General features: G+C 54.5%; 11 protein-coding genes across 11 annotated transcripts; 8 read left to right on the top strand and 3 right to left on the bottom strand.

Moving 5' to 3' along the window:
• Positions 1–86: 86 nt before the first annotated feature.
• On the top strand, positions 87–599 carry CONPUDRAFT_47659 (uncharacterized protein; the record flags this gene model as incomplete). Its single annotated transcript, XM_007765835.1, has 3 exons — positions 87–209; positions 279–398; positions 456–599. The coding sequence occupies 3 exons, from the start codon at positions 87–89 to the stop codon at positions 597–599; spliced, it is 387 nt and encodes a 128-aa protein (XP_007764025.1).
• A 445-nt stretch (positions 600–1,044) lies between these two features.
• Positions 1,045–2,550, bottom strand: CONPUDRAFT_150455 (uncharacterized protein; the record flags this gene model as incomplete). Its single annotated transcript, XM_007766888.1, has 4 exons — positions 1,045–1,358; positions 1,970–2,360; positions 2,430–2,456; positions 2,521–2,550. 4 exons carry the CDS (start codon positions 2,548–2,550, stop codon positions 1,045–1,047), a joined length of 762 nt encoding a protein of 253 aa, XP_007765078.1.
• A 1,964-nt stretch (positions 2,551–4,514) lies between these two features.
• Positions 4,515–4,894, bottom strand: CONPUDRAFT_150454 (uncharacterized protein; the record flags this gene model as incomplete). The annotated part of the gene is made up of 2 exons (XM_007766887.1): positions 4,515–4,560; positions 4,629–4,894. The coding sequence occupies 2 exons, from the start codon at positions 4,892–4,894 to the stop codon at positions 4,515–4,517; spliced, it is 312 nt and encodes a 103-aa protein (XP_007765077.1).
• A 1,660-nt stretch (positions 4,895–6,554) lies between these two features.
• Positions 6,555–7,319, top strand: CONPUDRAFT_88023 (uncharacterized protein; the record flags this gene model as incomplete). Its single annotated transcript, XM_007766886.1, has 2 exons — positions 6,555–6,625; positions 6,722–7,319. 2 exons carry the CDS (start codon positions 6,555–6,557, stop codon positions 7,317–7,319), a joined length of 669 nt encoding a protein of 222 aa, XP_007765076.1.
• A 289-nt stretch (positions 7,320–7,608) lies between these two features.
• Positions 7,609–10,941, top strand: CONPUDRAFT_162808 (P-loop containing nucleoside triphosphate hydrolase protein). Its single transcript, XM_007766885.1, has 2 exons — positions 7,609–9,609; positions 9,680–10,941. Exons 1-2 carry the CDS (start codon positions 8,012–8,014, stop codon positions 10,749–10,751), a joined length of 2,670 nt encoding a protein of 889 aa, XP_007765075.1. The 5' UTR covers positions 7,609–8,011; the 3' UTR covers positions 10,752–10,941.
• A 223-nt stretch (positions 10,942–11,164) lies between these two features.
• CONPUDRAFT_162807 (uncharacterized protein) lies at positions 11,165–12,069 on the top strand. Its single transcript, XM_007766884.1, has one exon. The coding sequence runs from the start codon at positions 11,350–11,352 to the stop codon at positions 11,956–11,958; it is 609 nt and encodes a 202-aa protein (XP_007765074.1). The 5' UTR covers positions 11,165–11,349; the 3' UTR covers positions 11,959–12,069.
• A 1,223-nt stretch (positions 12,070–13,292) lies between these two features.
• CONPUDRAFT_135310 (uncharacterized protein) lies at positions 13,293–14,481 on the top strand. The gene is made up of 3 exons (XM_007766883.1): positions 13,293–13,795; positions 13,855–13,921; positions 13,979–14,481. The coding sequence occupies exons 1-3, from the start codon at positions 13,494–13,496 to the stop codon at positions 14,327–14,329; spliced, it is 720 nt and encodes a 239-aa protein (XP_007765073.1). The 5' UTR covers positions 13,293–13,493; the 3' UTR covers positions 14,330–14,481.
• Positions 14,482–15,681: 1,200 nt separating this feature from the next.
• Positions 15,682–18,107, top strand: CONPUDRAFT_135309 (iron reductase; the record flags this gene model as incomplete). The annotated part of the gene is made up of 8 exons (XM_007766882.1): positions 15,682–16,060; positions 16,335–16,449; positions 16,508–16,651; positions 16,704–16,745; positions 16,799–17,341; positions 17,395–17,459; positions 17,510–17,815; positions 17,876–18,107. 8 exons carry the CDS (start codon positions 15,682–15,684, stop codon positions 18,001–18,003), a joined length of 1,722 nt encoding a protein of 573 aa, XP_007765072.1. The 3' UTR covers positions 18,004–18,107.
• Positions 18,108–18,646: 539 nt separating this feature from the next.
• On the top strand, positions 18,647–20,872 carry CONPUDRAFT_98798 (O-methyltransferase family 3 protein). Its single transcript, XM_007766881.1, has 5 exons — positions 18,647–19,014; positions 19,071–19,152; positions 19,209–19,400; positions 19,461–20,726; positions 20,798–20,872. Exons 1-4 carry the CDS (start codon positions 18,764–18,766, stop codon positions 19,638–19,640), a joined length of 705 nt encoding a protein of 234 aa, XP_007765071.1. The 5' UTR covers positions 18,647–18,763; the 3' UTR covers positions 19,641–20,726; positions 20,798–20,872.
• A 309-nt stretch (positions 20,873–21,181) lies between these two features.
• On the top strand, positions 21,182–22,361 carry CONPUDRAFT_162804 (uncharacterized protein). The gene is made up of 3 exons (XM_007766880.1): positions 21,182–21,217; positions 21,282–21,308; positions 21,376–22,361. Exons 1-3 carry the CDS (start codon positions 21,188–21,190, stop codon positions 21,982–21,984), a joined length of 666 nt encoding a protein of 221 aa, XP_007765070.1. The 5' UTR covers positions 21,182–21,187; the 3' UTR covers positions 21,985–22,361.
• Positions 22,362–23,438: 1,077 nt separating this feature from the next.
• Positions 23,439–23,968, bottom strand: CONPUDRAFT_47941 (uncharacterized protein; the record flags this gene model as incomplete). The annotated part of the gene is made up of 3 exons (XM_007765856.1): positions 23,439–23,594; positions 23,653–23,772; positions 23,846–23,968. The coding sequence occupies 3 exons, from the start codon at positions 23,966–23,968 to the stop codon at positions 23,439–23,441; spliced, it is 399 nt and encodes a 132-aa protein (XP_007764046.1).
• Between the last annotated feature and the right edge of the window lie 77 nt (positions 23,969–24,045).

Below are 24,045 nucleotides of genomic sequence, written 5' to 3'. Positions count from 1 at the left end.
TCCCCCAGCCGTTCCCTAAAAATGCGTCTCCGCAACGGTCGCCAGTTACGTTTGACCTGGTCGGTGCGCAGACGTACGGGATGGGCATGCCCGTGTGCGAGATCATCGCTCGGGGCGGGGACGCGCTCTCCCGGATGATGGTCGGCGCGTCAGACCGCGTCGGTCAAGTTATGGACAGCGGCTCACGCAGGATCTGCCTCAGCATCGTGGTACGTCACTATTTGTATCAACATGTCAGATTAGGGTTGTTGACTTTACCCTTCTTTTTCCTATATTAGTGGCCGGGTCACGAGGGCGCGAACTGGGCACACTCGATCGAGCTGTACACTCCTCTCGGTCCGCTGACGCGCGCTCAGCTGGCCGTGCTCGTCTCACAGATGATACTTTCCTTCGCCGAGGTAAGCAGCGTCTCCCATTTTTTCTTCTCAGCTGTATAACTTACCCACTTTATTCAGGCCACCAAACAGTTCCCTGCCTCGCGCTGCCCAGAATGGCGCATCGGTGCCAGCGGTATTTCCCTCAACCGCCTCTACCTCGCCGGCCTCTGGAACACCTCGCCGGACATGTGGATGGCCGAGATTCTGGTCGACACCCGGTGATCGTGGCAGGACTTCGATAGGCTGCTGGATCGGCGCTTTCTTGGGGCGTATAACTAGCATGGACGCTCTCATATTTCATATCCGTTATGACCCTCTCATGCCCCTCATGTCTGTCTCCTATGGCCGCATGAAATTAATACTCTCGCATGTTTGATAGGAACTCGCATATACCATAGGCATATTTATGTATCAATAGCACTTCACACCTTCAATCAATGCTTACTCTACGTAAATATTAATGCGCAAAGGAACTATTAGGGCCCGCTCGGCAAAGGCTTTGAGGTCGAGAGTTTGGGCGAGCACGAGTTTGCTTAACCCGGTTCGGCAGGTGTCCTAATCTCCGCTCCACGAATGAATTTAATCCCACTGTGGACGAGCTGTTACGCTAACTCAGAATGGTACATCAAAACAAACCACGAAACCAGAAATATTACCCACGTTTCTTCTAGGAGTACCATGCAGCCATGATAGCGTTGATATCTTCGTAGGATTTATCATCGACCAGCTGAAGTTGCGGATAAGTGCTCCGGAGGCGTTCAACCCATCCACCGATCCATATTCTGTCCTCGTCCTTGGTGCGGTTTATCACGTTCATTCGCTTGAGAGGACATTGCGAGCGAGCAAGGAATGCTTCCAAGATCTGGGTTTCCTCGCCTTCTTCCCTTGCAAACTTGAAGGGGAAACTGAGCTCAGAAAGCGACGGAAGCACTAAAGACGCAAAGAAAGGCAGGAGCGGTTTATATCCGCCCCAAGTCGCTCCTACTGAGAAGACTTTTAGCTGAGAGAACTGTGGAGCGTCTCGAGGTGTCATAGAAGACGCCGCTGCATCGACGCTCGATGATTCTCGGATTAAAAGGGCGTGGATATGAAGTTCTTCCAAGCCAGGAAAGCAGTAGTCAGCTGACTGATGTCCACGGATACTGAGACGGGTGTTGGGGCAATGCGAATTATCAAGCGTCGCAAAGCAGGTAATCGAATGTGATAGATAGCGCGGATGCCAATTTCTTGGAGCTTCTTCTCTTCAGTAAAATGAACGTAGAGGTTGGTTAACCGAGAAAGGGCTGGAAGCGGCGGATGATTTGCCAGAATTGGCTCACGAGAAATATGACTCGTCAGAGATAAAGACGTCAAACTAGGGAAGTTTTGGCCAAGCCACTCATCCAGCCGGCTTGGGAGAATGCCCCTTTTGTCGCAAAAGTGTAACTCCAACCCCTGACAGGTATTCCTCAACCCTTTGAGTATTCCGCTTTCAGCAATATTCTTCATCCGGTGAAGAGTCGAATTGAGAATAAGCAAGTAGACAGGATGTAGGCGACGCCTCGACGCCAGCTCAGAAAATTGAGGAGACATTGTGTCCGGTGCAAATCTACTTGCATTGAGAAAGATGTTGTTCCATAGTTTTGGATTGCCGAGTGCAACAGTTCGCCAGCGTCGACAAGTGTCGGAGAAGTTGAAGCAGAGCGAAGGCCTGTACTTGAAGAAGCCATCTCTGCCTCTTGCTTGTGCAAGACTGCTGTACTCGAAGATGATAGACAACACGTCCTCCGGTATCCGTCCTACAACTGAGCGGAACCGGGAGTGTTCGCGTTTCGTGGAGTCAAGCAAGGCTTTGCGTTCGGCGAGTTGCTCGATAACCGAGTCAATACTGTTGATTGCTCCGTCCATCTTCCCGATGATGTCGCTAAGCTGGCTCTTCTCGATGCTTGACGAAGTATTATAGTTGGTCTGGTAGAAGGGCGTGAAAGGGGTTTTCGTGATATCCTGGATTCCGGAGCAATGCCATCAGGCATTAAGTCGTTGGATCGCACATGTGGCTGCATGAATACGCACATCAATTTTGGCATCAAGAGATGCTATCTACATGAAGAGTGTCAGGGAGTTCTGTCGGCCTATCTTTGAGGAGAATAAGGGTGACACGCACAAAGTGAGCAAACACCGAAACAACAGTCATGATGTAAATGTTGTGGTTTGTCGTCTTACACGCGATTGGCGGCCTCAGGCTGGTAGCTAAGCGGCGGAGATACTTCGATGAGACTCGTGGATCTGACGACGAATGAGGTGTAAGAGACAAAGTGCGGTTGTGCGCTATGCTGCGTGGTTCAAGTTTCGGAAGCAGGAGTCGGAATTGTCGGCCCCTCGCGCGTTGAACGACCTCTTTGCCATCATGATGCTCCTTGTCGGGACTATGGGCAGTGAGTGGCACTACTGTGATTCACCGTCAGAATAGACAGACATTTGTGCAACGTGTGTGGAATATTTTTCCTTCGCCCAACTTGCTTAAATTTAGGTTTGAGATGTCCTTGGTATGCGATCTACCTTCAAAAAAATCGCTGAGTGACGCAAGCATAGGGTGCATGTGCAATGCACGAATCAGTGTTTTAGGCCGAATACCGTCAGAATAGACAGTCCGCGCGGGTGGCGATAATCCATATTAGGCAGGCCGTCCACCATAGCCGGTCTCAAAAGGAAAGCCAGGGCGTTATCGCTGAGCCGAAGTCGCCGTTACAGCGGCTATAAGATTATGGCAAGGCTCGAGAGGACACTCTGTCATCGTTCCGACATATTGAGAGTTGTCGCCTTTTGCAGCGCCCAAAATTGTTTCAACGAAGGGTAAAGATGTCCTTGGAACATATAATAGCTCTATCATCCACACTGTGTCGCATGTTCACAGCTGGTTATCCGCCGAAGCTAAGAAATCTTTTACAACACCCTGTTTTTCATGCTTTGAGGCTTGCAGCTTCACATCCAGACGTTCCCTCGCCAATCGCATGTACAGGCATAAATTAAAACATGTTCTCGTAATTACCATGAATTTAGTTTGAATGATTTGCCAAGGAAACGGGCACAAAAGCGAGTTGTCTATTCTGACGGTGGTGTCTACTCTGACGGTGAATCACAGTACATGGCTTCTGGTCGACACCTGATCATGCGAGGACTTCGATAAGCCGTTGGATCGGCGCTGTCTTAGGACGTACTGTTAGCTTGGGCACTCTTATAATCCATCCCCGTCATGACCCTCTCATGCCCCTCATGCCTGTCTCATATGGCCGCATTAATTAACACTCGCATGTTTGATAAAAATTCGCATATACCATACGCATATTTATGTATTGGTAGCATTTCACGTTTTTAATAAACGCTAAATCTTCACCTATAACGTGCAAAGGAACTATTGGAAGCTGTGTCACTAATCAGCTTCCGAACACTCCGAACCTCCCCGGCAAATGAGAACTTGGATAGTACTCTTGTTAGTGGTAGAAGTGAGATATATCGGAGCCGTTGTACCGTACAGAATGCACATTTGTACATGTTGAAACCGAAAGGCGGGTGTTAAAAGCACGAAGCGGCGAGTCGCCAATATGAAATGAGACGGCGGAAGGAATGTGGACAGCCTTCCTCTCTTGTTGTAGTCCATCGCGAGCATCTAATCGTGTCCCAGGTCGAGTGCCTACCGCTGATCCTCCTTGTTCTAGATCCGGGAACATGTTGTGTTTCTCGCTCCCGAGGCAGGGTCTTACGCTAACGAACAAAAATAAAGGATCGGTCCGGATAGTCTGGTATGATTGCGAGTAAACGATATGCTGCTGATGGGGCGATAACTAAGTATAGCGTATAGATAGCCGTGACCGACGGCTGAAGCGAGCACGCCAGGGCCCCTATACCGGCAGCCCGTCACGGGAGGTGATGTACAGAGAGGGGAGGGGAAAGTAGAACTACATAGGATCCAAGGGTGTCTGTCTCCACTGGTACAACCGCACTCCCTCCGCGAAATGTGTATGACTGGGGCGGTAGGTAGGAAGCGGTGCTCTGGCCCGGCGTGTGTGTTATCTGGTACACCGTCGTGATGGTAAGTCGTCGTCGTGCTTCATCCTGGGGTGTGAGGTGTGAGCCTCGAGAAGCGGGGGTGTGCGGCTCCTATGATATAGGGGAGATGGCCATGGAGGAGAGCATGACTCCATAGCTAGAATAGCAGGAGCGCGTCATTAGCATGCGAATTTCATGTACTCCGCCGAAGGACTGTGCGCTTACTCCTCGATGGCTTCGTGGCCCGTTCCGTCTGAGTGAACCTTTGACCGCGGCTCGAACAGAAGATCGCGAGCGACGTCCCCGATGCTGGGCATCCGCTTGTGATTGCGGGAGAAGATGGCCCAGATTGCGCCGGCTGCTGCGAGAGGTGCGAGGACGCTCATGGAGGGGGCAGGCTGATGCATGGCGGCAGGGGAGTGGTATGGGGAGGTGCGGGGGTGGGAGAAGCTGGAGTTGGAGCACGGGCACTGGTCTTCGAAGGCTGTCATGCTCGCGCTTTTATACACATTTGAGGAGTCTTGTGCAGCCGTGCATAGGCTGGCGTGCGTCTGCTGGACAACTGAGCATTCTTTGTGCAGGAATCCACCGGTAGGTGGATCTCAGAGGCGCACACGAGGTGAACATCACGTCTGGGGGGCTAGCCGAGGCGAGTTGCTTGTCGCGACACATCCACATATTCCCGGTGTCTGCGGGCCAGAGCAGGTGACGTACTGCACGCGTTGTTTCTACAAAGAAGCGACGCCATTGAGAAGGAAGGTGTGTGTATCCATCGGTAATCGAAGCCTCCTTCGATCATCCATCGCTCTGTAACCTTCGGCGACTAGCAACAGCCAACAATGGGTGCGGTTTATCTGGGGCGACTGAGATGCGGTCTGGTGCGGCTGCAGTGAGTCTCGTGGCGGGTGCAATGAGCCTCGGGTCGGGTCGGTGACGACAGGTGCGAGAACTGACTCCACGGAGATTCTGTTCTGGTTGTCCGGGGAAACTCTGACTGAGGCGCAACAGCTTCAACAATAGCCAATAACGACCAGAGATCGCCAAACGGGTCCGCCACGTCAAGATCTTCGGCGGCTCCGCTTGAGTCCGCTCGTCGATTTGTGACCGTCGCGAGCGAGTTGCACTGCCGCGGATGCACTCGTCACCAACCTGTTGACGTCTCGTTCATCTGTCGAAGCGCGCATTGTGCTGGTGGAATTGCACCCGGACACCGAGGCAGTCCAGAGGCTTCGGCACAACGTGCACTCGAGCTCTCTCGAGCTTACTAACTTTCTCAAGCTATCATCGATGATCATCAGCCATTTTACATTCAAGCGAAACGCGTACGATATGTTTGTGAGGAACGTATTTCACGACCATCTTCAGTCTTTTGACTTCATTGCTGTTATTGTGAACACCTTATTACGCAAGATATGTGAGGGAGGAGGTGAAAAGGAGAGGGCAGGAGCGTTACCTCCTTTCGCGAGCCACTTTCAGTGCCGCGGTATGGGCTGGCATGGGAACAGCTCCAAATGACCGCAGATAGGGAGCAAAGAGGGAGCAATGATCGGATTCCGAGTTTGATCCCAACAGCGTCGACAGGCGTCGACCCCAGAGCGGAGTTCGGACAATGACATGACAGCCGCCGGTCCACTCACCTGTTCAGCCTCTGCAGCCGCTTTTCCTCGAACACAACCAATGTTCCCGCTCTCGTCCTGCACCCGGTCAGTTGAGAGTAACGCGGGTATGCATTTGTTAGTCATTGCGATCCACGTTGACGGCCAAGGTGGCGCCCGAACCGAGTCCGCCGCTCGAAGCCGAAGGTGCAGTTCACGGTGTCGTCATTCAGCGTTTGAAGCAGCATTTCATGCAGACGTGCTTCTTGATACGAACTCGAATCGAAGAAATGTACCCACCCCTCAAAAGCGCAGGGTCCGACCCTGTGCACGACGACGGCGACGTCCTTGGAGTCGAGGAAGGGAGTGTTGACGTCTGTTTATCGGCGGCGCCGCTCCCGGAATTCCGCACAAGCGAACAATCGCGGAAACCATGACGAAACCTCCTGCCGAGTCTCTGACTTTTGACAATGGCGACACCGGAAGCAACAAATCGGGGCGAGAAACGACGGTGACCGAGCAGCACTTCCAACAGCCCTCGCCCTCGCCACTTAGTATGTCCCAGGAGAAAGCGCGCAACTACCTCGACAGGGAGCTTCGTAAGCTCGACGGTGATTGGAAGAAGCGGTGCGTCACTCCATCTTCTGAGCGAACCGGCGTTCTGTGGCTTATCCTTATCTTCGACCTCAACTTCCCTTACAATTCGCGGTTCACAACTCACAGCTCGGTTCCCTCGACCGCCGCCGCAACACTCGCGCAGTACCTCGACCGAGCCCAGCGCCTGCTCGAGTTCACACTGCAAATGCCGCCCACGGGCTCGTGGGCGTGGATGCGTATGGACTTTCTCTTGCGCCTTATGGGCGACGCGCTCAAGAGCGTGCCAAAGTATCCCTGCCCGCCACTTTCAGTGTCGTCCGATGCCAATGGGGAGAACAGCGTGCTCACGAAGCTGCTCGCGTTCCTTGATGCACTGGATCGGGGATGGCTCGCTGTGCTGCGTGGGCAGACGTGGGATGTGGAAAGGGGGGAGGGGGTTGATGCGATGGATGTGGATACAGGCACTGGCACGAGTACGGCGGGGAAGATGAGCCAAACGGAGCGTACGAGGCTGCGAAGTATGCTTTTCAGTGACACGACCCCGCTTGAGGCGTGGTTGATGGGCGAGAGCGAGAGCGGGTTGTCGGAAGGGGCCGACTCGGGAGAGAGAGCGATAGCGCTGGAGAGGCTTGGGCTGAACGATTTGTTCTCGCGCACGCTTGGGGAGCTGGAGGTGCTGAGTGGGGTGGTGGTTAGTCAAGGCAGCGAGGCCAAGATGAGTTGAAACAAGAAAGGGTGGAATGGTCAATGCATGTATGCGGTGTATTGATTGGATTAGCGAGCATGGTGTGGTGGTGTACAGTAGCAAAAACGCGGTGGTCGGGTAGACGTCTAGAGGAATAAAATGACTCCTTGCGATGCAAGACACTACCGCTTCTTCCTTGTCGCACGACGTCCCTGTCCTGCACAGCCCAGTAAGCTTCGAATACGAAACACGAAAACGGCACGCACCCTTCTCCTTGCTCTTCTTCGGCGCGCCCTTGCCTCTCGCCTTTTTTGCTGCAACATCCTCCAGCCGTTGTACCTCTGCAAAATTGACAAGCTCGAGGTCGGGGAACTGTCTGACAGCCTTGGCAATGTCGACCTGGGGCGGGTAGTACTTGACCATGGAGGGCCCACGGAGACGCGCGCGGAGGTATTTAGCGCCCGTGCGGATGGAGTCGGGGTTGTAAGAGGTCTGGAAGACGGCGCAGCGCGTGCGCACTAGCTCAGCAACGCGCGAAGGTTTGACGAGTGCGGAGAGGGCCATCGTTGGCGGTGGTGAGCTCGAGTGAAAAAGTCGAGCGGGACGGGGAGGATTGAGCGTTGCCAACAGGGACAAACAACGCCCGAGAATTTCGCGACTCCTGTCTTTCGCGTCCTCGACGTTTTTGTCTTGCAGCGTTCGTCCACTTTTTCCTTTTTCTCATTTGTTTCATGCTTTCACGATGTCGACGCTCGCTCTCATCTACACTTCAGCACGACAGCTGGCTCCTCCTTGAAGCATCCTATCCCCGGGCTGCTGCTACACACATCGCCTCTTCATCTTCTACCACATTCCGTCGCTGGCGCACAGGCAAGGCTTCAAAGAGCTTTGCTCAAAACCAAAAGCAGAAAACCCAAGTAGCCTTCGGCGGCCGACCCAAACACGGCTTCGGCGACGCCTTCCTCACCGAACGTCTACCCAACACCAAATCCAATGGCCCTGGCAAGAGCAATGCGGGCAGAGCGCCGCGCAAACCCCCACCCAACCCCGACCCCTACGGCAAAGCCCTCAGCTTCCCGCCCAACTGGAGCATATCCCGCGCGCTCGAGTCCCGCGTCGGCGTCTGGTCACACCTCCCGCACGTCCACCGGCGCCTCGTCGCATTCGGCGTGCCCGACGCAGACATCGAGCCCATCCTCGACGCATTCGTGCGGCAGATCGAGCAGGAGCAGCTCCTCCAGGACCCCGATATCGCAGAAAAGTACGACATCGAGCGGCTCGCGATCGACAGGGACGAGCTCGCCAAGGGGCGCGCGCTGGACGAGGCCATGACGCAGCTGCTGTACACCTGGGCGGCGGACCCCGCCACGTCCCCCACGCTGCCGTCCACAGTCAGGCGCGAGTCGCTCGCGCAGATGGCCAACCTCGCGAAGACGGCGGACCTTTCGTACCCGGCGGAGTGGTTCCCCGTCGCGCGTGCGATGCGCAGGAAGGTGATCATGCACGTTGGCCCGACCAATAGCGGCAAGACGCACAACGCGCTGCGTGCGCTCGCGGCGGCGCGGTGCGGCGTGTACGCGGGCCCACTGCGTCTGCTCGCGCACGAGATCTGGGAGCGGCTGAATAAGGGGCAGATCGTTCCCCTGGGCGAGACGCCCGATGCGGACGCGCGGCCGGACGAGAACACCAATTTCGACCTCGAGCCCAAAAGCGCGGGCGCGGGCGCGGCGACGGCCGCGACGGTGGCGGTGACGAAAGACGGGCACGCCAAGTACGCGCGCGCGTGCAACCTCCGCACGGGCGAGGAGATCCGCATCGTCGAGGACTTTGCGGAGCTCACGAGCTGCACCGTCGAGATGCTCGAGCTCGATGCGCAGCCCGACGTTGCTGTGATCGACGAGATCCAGATGATCGCGGATCCGGAGCGCGGGCCTGCGTGGACGCATGCTGTGCTCGGGCTGCCTGCGAAGGAGCTCCACCTGTGCGGCGAGGAGACGGCGGTGCCTGTTGTCGAGGCTATTTTGCGCGACACGGGCGACGAGCTGATTGTCAATCGGTACGAGCGGCTGTCGCCGCTCAGTGTGGAGGAGAGCTCGCTCGACGGAGACTGGGGGCTGGTCAGGAAGGGCGACTGTGTGGTCACGTTCTCGAGGACAGGGATATTCAACATCAAGCGCGAGATCGAGGAGGCGACGGGATTGCGGTGCGCGGTCGCGTACGGCAAGCTGCCGCCTGAGATCAGGAGCGAGCAGGCGGCGCTGTTCAATGATCCGAACAGCGAGTACGATGTCATGATCGGCTCGGACGCGATTGGGATGGGGCTGAATCTGTGCGTTCTCCCCTTCTTTCTTACTCTTCTCTATCCATCGAACCGCCGTTCTGATACAGTGGCTTTATAGCAAAATCAAACGCGTCGTCTTCGAGACCCTCCGCAAATTCGACGGCACGCGCGAACGCTGGCTCTCCCTCTCGCAGATCAAGCAAATTGCAGGGCGCGCAGGGCGCTACGGCCTGCACGCCGAAGCCGGCGGCACCGTCACCACTCTCACGCCCACCGACCTCCCCATGTTGCACAAAGCGCTCGCCACCCCCGCACCCGCCGTCCCCTGCGCCATCCTCGACGTCGGCGGCGCGCGCCTCGAGGCCCTGTCGCACGCGCTGCCCGCGAACGCGAGCATGGAAGCGCACCTCCAGGTGCCGACGTACATCTCGCGGCGGCAGCGGCCGTTCGGCGTCGTGCGGCACGCGCGGCTGCCGCAGATCGCGGAGTTTTTGGACACGCGCGGGACGGATCTGACGTTGGCGGAGAAGATGACGCTGGCGTATGCGCCGGTGGCGTGGCAGGACCAGCTGACGATGGAGGTGCTGGGCGAGTTTTGTAGGATGTATCGGAATACGGTGCTTGTTGATCTGTTTAAGGCGCTGGAGAAGGCGCCGTTTGTCGAGACGCTGGAGGGTGTTGAGGAGCGTGCGGCTGCGCTTGCATCTTCTGGTGTCGCTGCTGCTACCGCTGGTGGGGACGCTGGCGAGGGCAAAGTGGTGGTGGAGGCGCAAGGCGAAGAGGTGACGGATGCACGCGAGCTGCAGATCATCGAGACGCTGCACAAGGTGCTCGTGCTGTACCTGTGGCTCGGCAACCGCGCACCAGCGGCGTACCACCAGACGGAGCAGGCGTTCGCGCTCAAGACGCGCGTCGAGCGTGCGCTGGACGTCGGTCTGCAGAGCATGTCATGGCGCCGTGCCGCGAAGGCGAAGGGAAAGGCGCGTGTGCCTCTGCCACCTTCGGTTGTAGCTTCCGCTGTCGCTGCGACTGGAGCGGGACCTGGGACGGAGGCGGGCAAGATCCAGTGGACCCGCCTGCGAGCCAAGTCTGGGGACGACGAGAAGCGGGAGTTGGCGGTGAAGCGCGCTCGGGTGCTTGCGGAGCGGCAGATCGAGATGGACTCGGAGGCGGAGGTCTACTCGTACTAGTTGCCAGTGCGCTGTGGTTGCCGCTGTGGTTGTTCATTATTCCCTGCTCATTCGGTTTGTAGCATATGTTCCGCTAATCGCTCGCATCTATAGATTTATTACACAGTAGCTCATCGACATCATGCATTGCATATGCTAATTCATCCATGACATCGCATACCTTCTTTTCTGCTTTGATGGCATGGAACACGCCCTTTTTCTTCTCGGCCCGAGCTTCTCGACATCCTCGACGCCTTTCCTAGGGCCAATGCCAATATTGCTCCGAATGGGCGGAGAAAATCAACTCCACGTGATAGGAAGCGCGATTAGGTTTCAGTCTCGCGACGTGCATCGCGCTCGCCTTTTGTTCGTTTCCGCCTCATTCCTGCTCGCTGAGTCCCTTGTTACTTCTGTCTCATATCGCCGTCTTCTAGCGAGCAGGTCTAGCTGTTGTACGGTATATAGAAGACGAGCTGCGCTCCTGGCCGCGAGAGCAAGAAGAGGAACCCGAGACCGTCAGGTATCTTCGGCTGGCATACCGCTCATATAACCCATCTCAGGCGCTCTTCCGTGCTCCAGCCACCCACAACTCCTTTGACCAGCAACGCATCCGCTCGGTATGGTTCAGCTCCTGAACCCTGCGTCACTTGTCCTTGGCGTCTCGCTCTCCTTCCTCCCGTGGGCCTTTGCACTCCCGGCAGTGCCAACTCGGTCAGATACCCTCGCCAAACGTACCGTGCCAGACTCACTCCTTGGACACGCATATCACATCCACGAACACTCCGCACCCCACGCACGCGATGGTACCGGTTCAAGTACCGGTCGAGGAGCGACACCGCCGTCAAGGCCCGTGCTGCTAGGCTGGGGACGCGGCTCCGAGCCGCTGCTTCTGCGTTCGCGAGATACAAGTCGTGGTAGCGAAGACCACGATGCTTCACCGGCCGCGTCAAGCACACATCATGGCCTCGCCGGCGAACACAAGCACGCTCCAGCGACGCAGCCCAAGAGCGAGCCTCAATCCGAGTCGCGGGACGGAGACAAGGACCGGGATCAGAGTGGGGACGGGGACCGCGGGCGGGGCCCCAATATCTCGAGGCGAGGACGCAGCATCTCGAACGCATCGGGCAGGGACCGGGCGCGTGTGAGAGAGGCGCTCATGGCGAAGCAAGCGGCCGCCACCAGTGCGCGGGGAAGGAGTCGGCTGGGGCACCATGATATGTTGCGCTGATGCCTTCGGTGAGCCCAGATAGGGGAAGGCTGTGATGATTTGGGATTGAGAACAATGCTAGTCCTTCGGTTGGATCGTGTTTCGTTTATCTACGCTCGTTTTGTCTTTCACTCATTTTGATCGTGTTTTTGCGAAGACTACCTTTTTTCCGTGATTGTCGTTTTGTAACCTCGAGCACTATTTTGTAGCTGGGATGTGTGTTAATATGTACAGCCGAATGTACATTCATAGCCATCGAACCTGGACCCCGCGTGTAGAATCCAACCCATATCACCTTTCCTTGGTGGATGTAGGAGGATGTAGGACAAATGTAGGACGGTGGTAAACAGATGAAGAGCCTGAGGGGACCTTGCCTCGTGGCAATTCCCACGCGCGTTTCGCGTCGACGCTTTTTGTGACTCGTTTACTTTCGACATTAATGCCAGTCTTTCCGTCACCCAATCGTTCGGTGACCTCCTGAAGGCCTATTTTATGTCACGACTATGCTTGCTCTCTATTCCAGCAGATTTGGGCGGCACCTTAATACCATAGACCCCACCGCTCGCAGACCGCCGACGTCACGACCGCGACCCCAACTTGAATAAGATATTCATTTTCCACCTGTCGGCCGACATCCCATGGCGCCATTTCTCCGAAACCACCACGGCCTTGTGATGAGACTGCTGCGGTCCCCATGCTAATGTCCGTCTCAGATTGACAAGACGAGGTCGGGTCCATCCGGCGCCTTTGATCTTGGGGTGAGATCTTATCAGATAGTACGCGGCAACCGGATCATTCCCATACAAGATAGCCCTGAACGTGTCGTCCTCCCCTGGCAGGCTGGTGGCCTCGTTCTGTTACTTATTCAGTAAGTGGCGGTATCTCTCGCGGTTAGTCTCTGGCTAACCCGGACATGCTTGATCACGCCCGGAGCAGGCTCACAGTGCTGTCTTGAATAGCCCCACGGATTTGCTATGTGCCTCGGTAAAGTGGTACCGCTCAGGCTCAAGCGTGCGACGCGACTGATGCGGTCGTGTCCAATGTTGCGACGCGCTCCTCGCGCCTCGGGCTTCTGACAGGCCCAACCAGTCGCCGAAACCGTGCTCGAGAGCATCTGGTTCCCTGAATGGCACCACTTCATTAACTTCGTGACCAGGTAGACGCGTGAATTTGATCATTCTGACTCGACTCACGCTGACGCAGGCGCCCCAAAAACGGTTCCGCGCAGTCAGGCCATTCAATAGCATGCCGGTTCTACCGCATTGGACCCATGTTTGTGATAGTGTTTCCTAGTATCATCTCTACGTATATAAGGGTAAGCGAGTAAATCTACTTATCCCTTCAAGTCATCCCCCACAACTTCAACCGAGTGCATTCTTCTAAAACCGTAATTTCCTCCATGCATCACACCAACGAGTCACAGCTCACCCTAGTCGACGCTCCGTCTTCTCCACTTCCACGGTGCCCTCATCCCTGCGGCACTGACATGCGCCTCGATTTCTCCCGCACCGGCTCCGACAACGTCGTTGCGCACGCCCATCAGCCTTCCTTCACCAATGTCTGACTCGCGCCCTCTATACGCCATCCAATGCCACGGAAGCGCTGCCATCATTCGACGCCGCGACGCCGTTGTGGGCGTACTAGAGCGTCGAGGCGGGCTTGTTCCCAGCCGCGAAATATCGCTCTGGCTCGGCGCCGACGAGAACGTCGACCTTGACGTCGACGATTCCGACGCGTGCACGATCGTACCTGGTTCATCGTCTGAGAGCGATTCATATCTTGAAAAGCTGTCGACGCGTCCTGGAGGGTATCGGACGAAGCTCGTGAAGTGGCTCCGCACGCCGAGATTCTCGAGGTAGTAAGTGCCGAATACAACTCTCCTTAAATATCTAATGGCTGACTCGGTGTTTAATCCAGCCCCGTTACATTCTCGGCCGAAGGAAAGACGTTCGAGTGGCGCGAGAGTGCGGCGGGATTGTTGGTTGTGAGCTCAATCCATCCAGTTTAGATCACATTCGAGATGCTGAATCGTGAATAACAGGCACGCGAAGCCGGCCAGAGAGGAGACCCTCCGATAGCCTACTTCCAGCACTCTCGCGCGGCAGCAAGCGGGCGAGTGGAGTCCGCGACGCTCACCTTTCCCAGAGTCGACGACAGCAGCCTCGCAGAGCAGGATGCGATTTTCATCTCTCTAGTCGCAATCGCTCAGCGTCAGGGTTCGGCGTGTTCTGGTTTCAGAACACCGGTGTTGCCTGAGGCTCAGTCGCGGCATACGGCCACAGTATGTGTTTTATTTCGCTTTCTGCTGCTTTATATTTACAGACAGCTGATACTAGTGCTTTGTTCATGCGACGGGGCTACGTCTATGAGCCACATGAATATATACAGATAGACGATGTGTTGTTCTCGGAGGGTAGGGCGTTCTGGGAGGCGGCGGGTGTATGTTAGCCAGTAAGATATCGTTTAGCTTTTATTCGCTCTTTAGTACGACTTGTGTGTTTCATTAGTATACTTCCGAGTAAAACTTATGAATCAACAACTTCATTCCATCCGTTTCGTGACTTTCTGTTGAAGGAACATGACTTGCTAATTAGCGGTGAAGGGAAGCTGTTGGGAAGCTGAGGGAGTCCGTGCCGGAAATCGTGTGGCTTCAACTTGTTCAGCGAGCTCTTGGAATGACATCCTCGGAAATGAAGACACTTTGCCGCCGCCAGCAAACACCTATGCAGAGAATCGGCTCCGAGTGGCTCTTCAATAACACGAGGCTGCGCTTTACCGATCTTCTAGACCGGCGCGACTTGGAAGACAGGTGGTACGAGAAAAAAATCTTATCAGATAGCAACTATTGTCCGATCAAGAGCCCAAGGGACCGGTCAGGAAAATCCGAACACCCCGTGTTCAGGCTCGCCTTTCGCAGATTTTCACACAGTCTGCAATGGTCTGATGGGTGGTACCATCTTATCTGATAGCCAAGTGTCCACTCTGCCTCCGTGCCCCTTTCGGACCGGACGCGCCCGCGACGCGTTTCTCGGATGTTTCATTGCCCGAATCCGGCCTGACTTGTCGCATTCTCGCTCCCGCTACGCATGGTAGGGGTTGTTTTTGCTGTTAACGAGGAGCTGTATCATGATTCTGTTCTGGCGTAACTTTACGAGTCGCTTTCCCCGTGCTCCGCCACAGGTATAGTGCCAACCAACTCTGTATGTTTTGCGGGCTCAGTCTTTTCCTCGTAATAATTTTGACGCGTCACATTTTCAGCGTGCCTTCCTGCAGGCTCAGGGGCCTATACACCATCTATAGTTCGAAATATATGGAGACATAATGTCGGCCGAAGACGAGCTGACGGCCGGAATGTACGTCGAAAATGCGTCCGCGTCTCCTCAAGGCTCAAGCGCTCACCCCCGACGAGACGCTGTCTCGTTTATCAGATAACCAAGTAACGGCCTCGAATCTCGTATGACATCCCAGAGGAGTGGTATCCTATCCTGTTCCATCGGGAAAAGTCAACTTGCCCCTCTCCGCGTGGGCCCCCTGTTACACATGTCCATGGCGGTGAAAATATGGAGCCACCCAGCGTCGCAGCCAAGAAAACATCTGACGTTCATCCCTGTTTTATCATTCTCCAAAACTTATATCTCTCGCCATCTTGCGCATGAGAGGTCCGAGAACGGCTATCTCCTCCTCTTCTCTCCCTCGCCTCAGTCCGTCGTCGCTGATATTTCACCATCCGTCTCTCCTACGAAAATGGCGCAGGAAACCTCAGCCACGGATAGACAACTCAGCTCGTCGCGGACGAACCTCTACCCCCTCGAGCTCTGGTGGTCCGTCGCCATCTTCATGTTCGTCGTCGGCACGTTCAACTGGGGATCGTACATCCACGCGAGACTCAGTCGCTCGCGGCACCATCGGACCATAGACATTGAGCGCGGACCATCACCTCCAACCCGTGCTCACCCACTTTGGCGATATCCATTGGCTGTCCTCAATGTTTTCCGCGTCGTCGCGTATCGCTGGACGCTTAGCTTTGGAGGGTCGTATTCGCTCAGTGTCGCGGAGATGTTCGTCACGGCGGCGTACGTTGCTCTGGTGTTCACGTATGCTTTCATTAACTGTACGTCTCCTAGTTATTCTTTTATCTTCATTTTGCTGATACATTTCTCCGTTAATAGCAACGGATCTGGAGGGAAACCGGTATAACATGCGGTACTGGAGTAATCGAGCAGGCATGCTCGCATCTAGCCAAATCCCCCTCCTCACCGCTCTAGGCACGAAAAATAACATCGTCACCCGTAAGAGTCATTTTTTCTCCTCGTTCGTGTTCTAACTCATGTCAATATTGCAGTGGTGACGGGAATTAGCGGCGACCAAGTGAGCACGTAACTTAAAGTTTGGCTCAGTTTTCTTACTTCGGAACATTCCACAGCTCAACTACATGCATCGAGTGATAGGACGGACTGTGTTTGCCCTGCTTTGGGTGCACGGTGGCAGTGAACTATACCGGTGCCTTCAGACGTGAGTCACATGCATTATCGGTATCGACAGGACGATACTTAAATGACCGGTACTCTAGGTTTCCTGAAGATCTGGCCAGTGACTGGCTGCGCCTCGGCTTGGTTGCTCAGGTTGCCTTGACTATCCTTGTCATCGTATCGATACGTCCCATCCGGGCTCGCTTTTACGAGTTCTTCTCATTGACGCACACCGTCATGGTTTTGTGAGTGTAGTTCAATTTATATCTAAGCCATACGTTTAACCTACCTTATCAGTATCTTTGTTTTGGGAGGATACTACCACGCCAAACCACTTCAGTAAGGAGCTTCTCTGATTCGTATGTCTTATTGCCCCTCACCTGTTTATCCAGCGGTGCATACTGGATCTGGTCTGCGTTCGTCTTCTGGGGCCTCGACCGTTTCATTCGCCTTGTCCGCCTCATCGCCTTTAACTACTCATATTTTGGCGTCAAGTCCGGCTTCGGAAGCACGAACGCCACGACAGAGCTCATCTCCGACAACCTCGTGCGCCTGCGCATCAAGCGCCCGCCTCATTTCCACTGGACGCCCGGGCAGACCGCCTACTTGGTCATGCCGTCCGTTTCGACGCTTCCGTTCGAGTCGCACCCGTTTACGATTGCGAGTGTTGATTCTGAATGTTTCGTTTCTGCGCCAGGAGAGAAGAGCGAAGACGAGGAAGGGGCGATGTGGGGCGATGTTGTCTTCCTGATCAACGTCCACAAGGGTTTTACGAAGCGGCTTGGGAAGGTGGCTGCTGCTAAGGGCGAAGTGAGGGTGTTCGTGGATGGACCTTATGGATCGACGCCCGAGATAGGGTGCTACGACACGTGCGTCTTGGTGGCAGGTGGAACCGGCGTCGCTCATACCCTTCCCGTCCTCTTGGGAATTGTCGAGTGAGTTAATTGTTTTGACGAGTGTATTCGTTTGCTCATCTCGAAAATGACAGAGCTGCTCGTAACAACACCAGCAGATGTACCCGCGTCTCGTTTATTTGGGCCGTACGCGATCCTAGTGGGGTTTTCATCTATGTCATTCTCCCGCAGTAGCTCATGTGCTTTTAGATCATATAGAACCTGTCGAGCACGCGTTGGCCAGAGCCATAAAACTCGCCCCTCCAGGCCTCGCTGTAGCTATTCGCATACACGTCACAGGCGCTTCCGCGCCAAGCACGGCGGTAACCTCTCGTACCATCTCCATCACAGACGACGCATCCGCGGCCACTGCCGCAGCGCTCACGTCAAATCCTGTACAAGAAAAATCGGCTCTTGCTGCTCTCGATGCTGTACGCGTTGAGTACGGCCGCCCTGATCTTCAAACGCTCCTTTCTGAGGAGACCTCAGCAACTGATGAGCGTATATTTGTTGATGGTAAGTCGAGGCATCCCATTCCCCTTGAGTTTTTATTGACAGACAGTGCTTTACGTATAGTGTGTGGGTCGGACGCGCTCACTCGGGCAACTAAAAAGGCCCTGTGCTTTCCCGTCTCTGGCCCTTCGAGCGTTGTAAGTGGTGGGCCGAGTGTAACGTTACGTGTTGATTCGTTTGGGTATGCATAAGCGCGATTGAGCTTAAACAGATGCTGAGAAGGGATAAACCAAAAGAAGCTCGGCGATGAAGTAGTTTTTAGATACATCTTATTTGTTATCGAAGCATTAGAACCCTTCATGTATGTATATCCAGCGCCTCCACTCTCGAAGTCATGAAGTTATCCACGTCTCAATTGTTTCTCGATTCCGAACCTTCGGTTCAAGCAACTATAGCGTCAATTGTGGTGTCAAACTCTATCCTCGGATCATCATATCCTCGCGAGGAGCAAGGGAGACCGCAGTCGGTATGAAGTGTGCTGATAAACCGATGACTTGATCAAGTCGCCCAATAGCGAGCATCGCGGAGACACCCCGCAAATTATCTCAGGACCAGGCGATATGCGACGCTGCGAGAGCGGCGGCATCAACAACGGCATGACGCGCAATGGGGCTGGCTGACTTATCAGATAACAACGCGTCTGATGAGATTTCCCCGTATGGGAAAGCTGTTGTTCCTGTGGGCCTGCGGGCGCCACCGTGCTGAGTTATCAGATAATAACGTCCCACTTGATCTGAGTCACTGCGTGTACATCAATGTGACCGACGCAATGGTACCGACATTGCACCATTGCTCTGACCAACATGGGCTGACCTGTGGTAAGGGACAGAAAAGCGCAGTGTGTCGCTGGGTATAAAGCCTCGACGCAGATGTTCCAAGAATACGCATCGAGCCTTCCACACTCTATCCATCCCTCGGCCACCTCGATACATCGCACCACTTCCAGCACCAATGACGACCACCTTCAAGAACACCAATGAGAGCCGCCCCGTTCACGCAAACGAGCAGCTCTGGGCCAACTCCATCGGCTTCCACAACTCCTACGTGATCCACAAGGATGAAGGGATCGACGCCGCCATCGCAAACAGTGAGAACAACGAACTTCCGCAGATAGCTGTTGCCGCGAACGAGGGCAAGTTCCTCAAGCTCGCCGCGCAGACTATCGGCGCCAAGCGCGTTCTCGAGGTCGGAACGCTCGGAGGGTGCGTAGTCCTATGCTCTGCTTTTGGTGTGGGTGGGAGTTGAAAATTTCATGCAGTGTCTCGACGATCTGGATGGCGCGCGGTATCCCCAAGGATGGGCGTATCGTTACGCTTGAGGTCAAACAGAAGCACGCAGACGTACGTTATAAACAGCCTTCTCATACTGCATATTGAGCTGAATCTTTGTCCTAAAGGTCGCCAAGCAGAACTGGGAGTTGGCCGGCGTCGCATCCCAGATCGAGGTCATCGTCGGCGACGGTGTCGAGACCATCAAGAGCCTCCGCCCATCCGAACCATTTGACCTTGTCTTCATCGACGCAGACAAGAAGAGCAACCCGACATACTATGCGGAGGCCAAGCGCATGCTCCGCAGCGGAGGTGTTATCGTAAGCCCTTCAGCTCCCTGAGGTTTGGTAGAAACGCGAGGTCTAACTCACGCCACACAGATCGTCGACAACGTCGTGCGTGACGGCCGCGTCGCGGACCTGAGCAACGACGACCCGACCAACGTTGGCATCCGCCAGATGGTAGCATTGATCAAGGAGGACAAAGAGGTGGATGCGACCGTGATCCAGACGGTTGGGGATAAGGGATTCGATGGGTTCCTGTACGCAAGGAAGCTGTGAGGTTTGGTAGTAGCGTCAGGACGACGCTGAGTGCGACGATCTCGGATTGTTCACCTAAACGCTTGAACGACGAGATACTGTAAAATATACCTCCTGAAATAACGAAGCGATGTATGATCCGGCGTATCGAGTTGCGTATGAAGCGCAAAGAAGTGCTATTGGACCCAGGAGACGCCGAGCTTCGGTCGCCGCGTGCTCCGATTCATAGATGTCTGCGTAGGAACCTAGACACACAACACAGCCTTGTGAGCGTCAGCGACGATCCAAATTCCTACCACCATCTCCTCGAAGCTGTTGCAGCCATGGTCCGTGACTTTTCACCTAGCGAGAACTGGGGTAATGGGAACAGTGGGTCACCGCCATCGAGGGCTGCACCGAGAGCTACCTACCCAAACACGGTATGTCCTTTAAAACATACATCCAGTCCGTCACCAGCGTCCTCATTGGCTTCCTCGGACCGACAATGACCAAGCTCGATCCGCAAGATGTTGCGGCCGTCACCACGTTGCTCGCCAAACTATGCATGCCGGAGCACGGACCTGGCCGCCCGGAGCAGCTCGAGAGGGTGCACAGCGTCCTCCGGCCGTAACTACACGAGCGCTACGAGAATACGCTCGACTTCATCATGCCAGCGTATGAGACGATATGGAGTGTGGTTGCGTCGACAGTGGCGATGGTGTACGAGGAGGACGCATACAAGGCCGCGTTCCTCGACTTCGGGGAGAACCCTACGCCTCATCAGCTGGAGGCACCTAGGCAGGGAGGGAGGATGCCGGGCTCCGAAGCGGTGGTCATGGAAGTGCTGCGGATGCATCCGCCAAACCGCCAGATGTATGTGGAGACGCCGCTCATCTCATGGCCGTTCACTATCTCTGTCGTCCGCGTCGCAGACATCGAAATAGTGCGACGGTGGAAGCATGGGGAGACGATGCAAACACGTTCAGCCCTCGCAAGAGGAGGTTGACTCAGGATCGACAAAGCGAAGACAGGCAGATGCTGGCGTTCGGACATGGGAGGTTGAAGCGCGTTGCGGCGAGGTGGGCGCCGATTGCGGTGGGGATCATTGTCGCAAAGGTCTTGGAGAACCTAGACAAGGTTCAGTGGAGGCTCGAAGGGGATGCGGAGGCGAGTCTGGCAAGGGGATTAAGAGGACTTACGATACACCGATGCCTCTAGCCTACAATATCCTTCTTAACATTTTCTTCTTCTGTCCGTGTTCATTGGCTCCTTGACAAATCTTGATTGCACCAGAGTAATAAATATAACGGCCTGTGGCTGGATTGTGAGCTGAGAAGAAGAATTCTGAGTCCCGTAGTGTCCATATGATCACTGCAAGGAGCAAGACAAAGGGGTCGCTGCGCGCGAGGGGGCCGACAATTCCGATTCCCGCTTCCGAAACTTGAACCACAACGCGCAACTGCACTTTGTCTCTTACAGTTTACTCCTACTCCTCGTCATCAGATACATAAGTCTTCTCGAAGTATCCCCACCGCTTGGCTTTTATACCGTCAGTCGTATCTGAGGGGACATACCACAACATCCACATCATGACTATCATTTCGGTGTTTGCTCACTTTGTGCGTTTCACTCTTACTCGTATCAAAAACAGGTCGACAGAACTCCCTGACACTCTTCATGTAGATAGCATCTCTTGATGTCAAAATTGATGTGCGTATGCAAGAATCCATGAGAGATACAGCGTCTTAATTCCTGATGGCATTGCTCCGAAATACAGGATATCACGGAATCTCCTTTCACCCCATTCTACAAGACAAACTACAACACTTCATCGAGCATCGAGAGGAGCCAGCTTAACGACATCATTGGGAGGATAAACGGAGCAATAGACGGTATTGACTCTGTTATCGAGCAACTCGCCGAACGCAAAGTCGTGCTTGAATCCACAAAACGCGAACACTCTCGATTCCGCTCAGTTGTAGGACGGATACCGGAGGACGTGTTGTCCATCATCTTCGAGTACAGCAGCCTTGCACAAGCAAGCGGCGAATACGGCGTCTACAAGCACAGGTCCTCGCTCTCCTTCAACTTCTCCGACACTTGTCGACGCTGGCGGACTGTTGCACGCGGCAATCCAAAACTATGGAACAACATCTTTCTCAATGCAAGTAGATTTTCACCGGACACAATGTCTCCTCAATTCTCTGAGCTGGCGTTGAGGTGTCGCCTACATCCTGTCTACTTGCTTATTCTCAATTCGGCCCTTCGCCGGATGAAGAATATTGCTCAAAGCGGAATACTCAAAGGGCTGAGGAATACCTGTCAGGGGTTGGAGTTACACTTTTGCGACAAGAGGGGCCTTCTCCCAAGCCAGCTGGATGATTAGCTTGGCCAAAACTTCCCCAATCTAACGTCTTTATCTCTGACGAGTCATATTTCTCGTGAGCCAATTCTGGCAAATCATCCGCCGCTTCCAGCTCTTTCTCGGTTAACCAACCTCTACGTTCATTTTACTGAAGAGAAGAAGCTCCAAGAAATTGGCATCCGCGCTATCTATCGCATTCGATTACCCGTTTTGCGACGCTTGATCATTCGCATTACTCCAACACCCGTCTCAATATCCGTGGACATCAGTCAGCTGGCTACTAGCTTTCCTGGCTTAGAGGAACTTCATATCCACGCCCTTTTCCTTCGAGAATCATCGAGCGTTGATGCTACGGCGTCTTCTACGACACCTCAAGATGCTCCACAGTTCTCTCAACTAAAAGTCTTTTCAGTAGGAGCAACTTGGGGTGGATATAAACCGCTCCTGCCTTTCTTCGGACCTTTAGTGCTTCCGTCGCTTTCTGAGCTCAGTTTCCCCTTCAAATTCGCGAGGGAAGAGGGCGAGGAAACCCAGATCTTGGAAGCATTCCTTGCTCGCTCGCAATGTCCTCTCAAGCGAATGAACGTGATAAACCGCAGCAAGGACGAGGACCGTATTTGGATCCGTGGGTGGATTGAACGCCTTCGGAGCACTTATTCTCAGCTTCAGCTGGTCGATGATGAATCCTACAGTGATATCAACCATATCACGGCTGCATGGTCCTCCTAGTAGAAATGTGGGTAGTATCTCTGGTTCCATGGTTTGCTTTTATGCATCGTTGACCTGGTTTAGCGTAACAGCTCATCCACAGCCTTGAGGTTCAATGCATTCGTGGGGGCGGGGTAGACGGGAGGGACGTTGGTGAAGGTTACTTGTTCGCATGGAAGGCGGGAATTGACTGGTTCCGCTGCTTAACATACCATCGATTTTTTGTCCTTTTGCTGCGGATGCTATTGAATGAAGCCACTCTTCACGTTTGTTATACAGATATCCACAAGGCTGCCGACTGACCACTGCAAGCAGTACTCTTCCAGCGTAAGAGATGTCATTTTCCATGTCTCGGTCCACAGCAACGTTTTGCAGTTACGCAGCTTAGAGCCTGAGAACCTTCCCATTTTAATGTGTAAGACCGTACGCTTTACATGGCGAATAGCTCTCAAATGGTTGATTACTTTCACTAACACGATCACTATTCACGTTCGCCTGAGAGGCAAGGACTGAACTTGACCAGTGACGCAGCCCATAATAGTTCCTTTGAACACTTCAAGTTGGGTGGAGTTAGCATGTATTGAGAACGTGAAGTGCTATTGATACATAAATATGCTTATGGTATATGCGAAACTCTATCAATTATGCGAAAGTACTGGTTTCATGCGGCCATATAAGATAGGCATGAGGGGCATGAGAGGGTCATAATGGGGATGAAATATGAGAGCGCCCAAGCTAGCAGGACGCCCCCAGATAGCGCTGGTCCATCAGCTTAGCAAAGTCCTCGTGTCGACCAGAATCTCGGCCATCCACATGTCTGGCGAGGTATTCCAGAGGCCGGCAAGGTAGAGGCGGTTGAGGGAGACGCCGCTGGCACCGATGCGCCACTCTGGGCAGCGCGAGGCAGGGAACTGCTTGGTGGCCTTGATAAAGTAGATAAGTTATACAGCTGGAGACAAAAATATGGGAGACGCCGCTCACCTCGACGAAGGAAAGTATCATCTGAGCGACAAGCACGGCCAGCTGGGCGCGCGTCAGCGGACCAAGGGGAGTGTAGAGCTCGATCGAGTGTGCCCAGTTCGCGCTCTCGTGACCCGGCCACTAAAATAGGGAAAGAAAAAGGTAAAGTCAATAACTCTAAATTGACGTTTCGAGAATGTGAAGTGTGACGTACCACGATGCTGAGGCAGATCTTGCGCGAGCCGCTGTCCATCCCCTGGCCGACACGGTCAGACGCGCCGACCATCATCCGGGAGAGCGCGTCCCCACCCCGAGCGATGATCTCGCACACGGGCATGCCCATCCCGTACGTCTGGGCGCTCGCCAGGTCGAACGTGACTGGCGACCGCTGCGGTGACGCGTTTTTGGGGATCG

The sequence above is a fragment of the Coniophora puteana genome (assembly GCF_000271625.1).
Source record: "Coniophora puteana RWD-64-598 SS2 unplaced genomic scaffold CONPUscaffold_2, whole genome shotgun sequence".
Taxonomy (NCBI): domain Eukaryota; kingdom Fungi; phylum Basidiomycota; class Agaricomycetes; order Boletales; family Coniophoraceae; genus Coniophora; species Coniophora puteana.
The sequence above is the reverse complement of the archived record's forward strand: the minus strand, read 5'-3'. Positions and strand labels throughout refer to the sequence as shown.

Excerpts from the sequence above, each read along its gene's own strand:
- CONPUDRAFT_162808 (XM_007766885.1), top strand. The coding sequence starts at position 8,012 with ATGCTTTCACGATGTCGACGCTCGCTCTCATCTACACTTCAGCACGAC. Across the intron at positions 9,610-9,679 it reads ATTGGGATGGGGCTGAATCT|CAAAATCAAACGCGTCGTCT; the intron begins GTGCGTTCTCCC and ends GTGGCTTTATAG.
- CONPUDRAFT_162807 (XM_007766884.1), top strand. The coding sequence starts at position 11,350 with ATGGTTCAGCTCCTGAACCCTGCGTCACTTGTCCTTGGCGTCTCGCTC.
- CONPUDRAFT_135310 (XM_007766883.1), top strand. The coding sequence starts at position 13,494 with ATGTCTGACTCGCGCCCTCTATACGCCATCCAATGCCACGGAAGCGCT. Across the intron at positions 13,796-13,854 it reads ACGCCGAGATTCTCGAGGTA|CCCCGTTACATTCTCGGCCG; the intron begins GTAAGTGCCGAA and ends TGTTTAATCCAG. Across the intron at positions 13,922-13,978 it reads GTGCGGCGGGATTGTTGGTT|GCACGCGAAGCCGGCCAGAG; the intron begins GTGAGCTCAATC and ends CGTGAATAACAG.
- CONPUDRAFT_98798 (XM_007766881.1), top strand. The coding sequence starts at position 18,764 with ATGACGACCACCTTCAAGAACACCAATGAGAGCCGCCCCGTTCACGCA. Across the intron at positions 19,153-19,208 it reads TCAAACAGAAGCACGCAGAC|GTCGCCAAGCAGAACTGGGA; the intron begins GTACGTTATAAA and ends TTTGTCCTAAAG. Across the intron at positions 19,401-19,460 it reads TCCGCAGCGGAGGTGTTATC|ATCGTCGACAACGTCGTGCG; the intron begins GTAAGCCCTTCA and ends CACGCCACACAG.
- CONPUDRAFT_162804 (XM_007766880.1), top strand. The coding sequence starts at position 21,188 with ATGACTATCATTTCGGTGTTTGCTCACTTT. Across the intron at positions 21,218-21,281 it reads TTTCGGTGTTTGCTCACTTT|ATAGCATCTCTTGATGTCAA; the intron begins GTGCGTTTCACT and ends CTCTTCATGTAG. Across the intron at positions 21,309-21,375 it reads CTCTTGATGTCAAAATTGAT|GATATCACGGAATCTCCTTT; the intron begins GTGCGTATGCAA and ends TCCGAAATACAG.